The 4,374-nt window shown below is 40.9% G+C and overlaps 1 protein-coding gene across 1 annotated transcript; it reads right to left on the reverse strand.

Annotated features, from left to right (window-relative positions):
- Positions 1–49: 49 nt before the first annotated feature.
- On the reverse strand, positions 50–4,119 carry LOC107897067 (uncharacterized). Its single transcript, XM_016822407.2, has one exon. The coding sequence runs from the start codon at positions 3,245–3,247 to the stop codon at positions 413–415; it is 2,835 nt and encodes a 944-aa protein (XP_016677896.2). The 5' UTR covers positions 3,248–4,119; the 3' UTR covers positions 50–412.
- Positions 4,120–4,374: the final 255 nt, after the last annotated feature.

The following is a 4,374-nucleotide window of genomic DNA, read 5'->3' on the forward strand; positions in this document are numbered from 1 at the left end:
CATATAAACCAAATCAGAATAGTAGTGAATGTAGTTAAATCCAACAAGGTAAAAATTAGCTGCTTCTTTTTACAAAGATAAATGAAATGTGTATAAACCAAAAGCAGACTGAAAACTGGTAGGAATTTGTGTTCATATACTTCTGCTTTTAAGGTCATGATAACGTCCAAAATAGTACAAATATATTTCTAAAACTAAAACCAACTCTACAAGAACCCAAAATGAGAAAAAGAAAACTTCAAGCAACAATAAATATGAATTAACAAATTCACCCTGTTGCATCCAAAAGTCTTAAGGAAGAGCACACCATGCATATAATGGTACCACCAAATCCTCTCAGGATCTTCTTTAGCTTCCACTCAGACTCTGGGATTATTTTTGCAAATGATTTTCAATTGCTCAATTGCAGAAGTTAAGTCTCAGATTCTTCCTCCGCAACGGTCGGAAGTGTACCCTCCCTGATGAATGAAGGGTTAAGGAACTTTGCCACAAATGCCCACAACTTATAGACATCCTGAAAATTTGTCAGGAAGCTAAGAGAAGCTGTAACAACCTCAACTCTTATGAACCCACTTTTCCTGTCTTGTTGCCCGCTTTCCGTAGGTCTGCATAGGGTAGCATCTTCAAAGTTCAAAGCCCTTCGCTGTTGTCGTGGACCATCTAATATTCGTATGTGACTGAGGAAACCAATACCGACAGAGATACCTTCTCTTTCAGCCAACTTCTGTACAATCTCCGGATTTATTAGGCCCCTGTTTCTATCCCTCACATTGAAAGCCACCGCTGCACCCCTTTCGTACTTTATTTTTGGGCCATAAATGTGAACAAGATTCACTCTACTATCTCCTTCTGAATTAGGTAATTTGAGCTGTAGTAATGAGGTTACAAGCCAGTTAATTAAAAACCGTAATCTAAGAGTGGTTTTATTGAGCCCCAACATGTTAACATGGTCAAGATGCCGACATATTATCTCAGGCTCCCTCCTGTCCCAATCTTGTCCATCACCATATTCTCCATCACTGCTGTAGTCTTCATCGTCAAGGCTGGTCACAGGCACTTCTCCTGGCGCCATACTATGACTTGGGTGCTCTTTATGACTATCCTCCATGCTAAATGATACCCTTCTTCCCCTGCTTGGATGTTCATCTTCTAACCCAAAAAATCTACCACCGTTATATCTATTTCCTTCCCTTCTCCCAAGCAACCTAAATTCACCTTCAGTTTCCCTTCTTATGGCACTCTCTTTAATCTCTGAGGAAATTTCAGAAGTTGAGCCATATGCCAGGCCATTACTCTGAAGGACAGAAGAATTGTTGCAGCAAGTTCCAGTCATAGCTGAACCAGATACACTCCCCACAGAAAGTGGCTTGCTGGTATCCTGTTCTTCCTTGATTTCCACAACATGCAAACGGCCTGAAGCCTTGACATGATTTCGTGAGGTGATGTTTGCTCCTGAGAATTGTTCTTCTTCAGGGATCTCCCTCACACAGTCCAGCTCCTGCGAAACGGATAGAACAGCAGCATCAAATGATAACACATGATGATCATCATGTCCCAAGTTAACATCTTTATCATCATATAGTGGGCTGCTATATATCTTTGCTGTTGGCTTTGGAGAGGGCCGCTTGTGGTTCTTCTTGCCACTAAACCAAAATGGGGGAAAAGGGGAGGCAATTTTTTGTTTAGTCAACTGAGCAGCACTGTCTGACCCCAGTGGACTCTGACCCAAATCAATCCAGAATGAGTTGTCTGATGACTCATCTTCGCTGAAGACGGGACTCTTCATCACTTCACCTACAGAGATGCTCTCGGTTTCTTCAAATATGGTGCTTGCTCCATCTCTTTCAGAACTATTATCTTGATCCATTTCTGTCTCGAACACATCCTGAACCTGAGAAGATGTGAAGACACCAGAAAAGGCAGGCAACTGTGTCCCCGAACGGCTTTCAGAGGGCTTATCACCATTTTCACCAACTTCATTGTCCTCAATTCCACCCAATCCATCAAGAACATCTATAGAATCACTCAGATAGAGCGGATACTCGGGGGTAATCTTCACCATCCCAGAGCCAGTTGATCCAAACTGGTTCTGAAGGCTTCCCATGACTGATTTTTTAATAAGAAGGCACCCAAAGCCAGTTGGATCATATCCGAAGACCCTGTAGAATGATGTGATAATGAAATCAGGCCGAAACAAGGACAGTCCAAGTGAATCCATGTCTTTGGGACCCAATGACCCAGCATCAAGCAAGACATGCCAATGATTCTGCTGAGCCAATGCCATCCACTGATATGAATACTTAGCCCCAGTTACTCTAGACTGCACGGGGAAAACAAAAAGCCCAGTAGCTGAATCCTTCTTCCTCCTCTTTTTATTCGATATCTGCTTTCTCAAATCAGTAGAACAAAGTTTAAGAGTTGGCCACTTAAACCAAGCACTGTGAACTTTTGCACCCTTCTCCTTAGCACTCTGAGCCATCCAATTCACCGATTGACTCTCATAATCAAACATGGTCAATAGTTTCTTATTTGTATGAAAAGGATACGAGTCAGCCAACAACTTAAACGCAGACCCTCTACTCACAGTAAACACAAGGCCATAATCATGCTCAGGAATGTTCAAATAATCCATTATCCTACTCTTTATGTCATATTCCACAGTGCCTTTCTCAGCACCACCATAAAGCGCATGGTTACTCAAATTGGCAGTTATCTCAGACAAGCTAAATGTAGAAGACTCCCAGTAATGCAAGGTTTGAACATAAGAGAAAAGCCCAAATCCACAATAATCAAGGCATACCTTTGGTGACAAATGTGCGTACTCATCTGACCTCAACTGATCAATCTTCTCCGATGACTGGTATTTTGGGTACATTGTGAGGAACTTATTGAAAGCCTCAAGCGCATCGGGGATAGAATCTTCGCTCTCAAATATTCTCTCCGCGGCAAGAGCAGTGGCTCGCAGAAATTCACGCTGAGCATGGAGTCTTGCAAGGGATCTTGATCGTCCCAAGCTCTCATCTTGATCGGCTAGTGAATCAGGTTCCATGTCCTGAGACTTGAACAAAGACCCATCTTCAGATGCTTCTTCAAGTGCTTCCCTGAGTTTGTTCTCGTGTAGTTTTCGGAGAACAGACGGGTTCTTCTTGATTTCAGCAGCTGATTCAGAGCCATATCTTCTCCTGCTCTTCTTGTCTAAGATAAGAGCAGCACAGTGAGATATGGGCTTCCACAGTGAAAGATGCATCAAAGCCTAAACTTGAGACAAAACCCAGGAAGAAGAAGAGCACAAGAAGTCTTTAACACATCTAACAACCACCCCCCTCCCCACACCACTTTTTTTTTCTACCAGATGGGTTCAATTTTCAAAACCTAAGGCTCAAAGCAAAAGGGAGGAATCTTGTACAAGATCAGAAAAGCCCTAAATTCAGCTAAAAAGGATTCGATTAAGAGAGGAACAACTCATAAGGAACCAAAAAAGTTTAAGAGGAAGGAAATTCCAAAAAAAAATAAAAAATCTCAGGCTCCAACCTGAGAAAAGAAACCGATGACAGGACCAAAAAAAATATTCTGGTGCACAACACACAGACAAGAACATAGAATTGGAAGTACAGAAAAAGTCAAAAGCCCATTTTTCCTTGAAGGAAAAAGTACAAAAAAGACAAAAACTTGGGAGGGAACCCAATGAAGAGATTCACGAGTCAAAGGCTAAACAACTGAAGCCGTAGTATAACTACAACCCGCAAAACCCAGATCCCAAAAAAAGAAAAGGTTTAAGAGAAGAAGAACATAGTGTATAAAGATCCTTTCTTCAACCCAAAAACCAGACCGTCATTAACCAGCTAAAAACATGCACCTTTCTGTTTATCTTTCCCTTTCTTTCTTTCTTACTTTCTTTCTCTCTCTCTTAATTAAAAGCAAGCTAACTCCTTTACATCAAATGCGCATTTACTTGTGGAAGCAGTAAATCCAATTACATACAACCAAAATTAATAGCCAAGTCTCTCTCTCTCTCTCATTTACACTCTCATCCTCCACACAAAAGAACCCTCCCCATAACCAACAGTGAGAAACGGACATTGATTTCACAAATCAAAATGTAAAAATCCTTGTTTTACTATGTTAATATTTACACATTTATTTATCTTTTTTATAACTAATTTCATGTTTTCCTTTTGTGGGTTGTGATGGGTGGGGCCTATCAATAAAGCTTTTTCCTATACAGTCTAAGCAAAAAGTCAAAATTCAGCTGCTCTGTAAAAGCTGCTTTCTGTCCAACTAGGCAGCTAAAGATCCACCTCCTGAATCTATAGTCTATACATTGCTATTACCCCTTCAAATTTTAACTTCCCATCAGAAGTTACATAAATATAT

The sequence above is a fragment of the Gossypium hirsutum genome, chromosome A11 (genome assembly GCF_007990345.1).
Source record: "Gossypium hirsutum isolate 1008001.06 chromosome A11, Gossypium_hirsutum_v2.1, whole genome shotgun sequence".
Taxonomy (NCBI): Eukaryota; Viridiplantae; Streptophyta; class Magnoliopsida; order Malvales; family Malvaceae; genus Gossypium; species Gossypium hirsutum.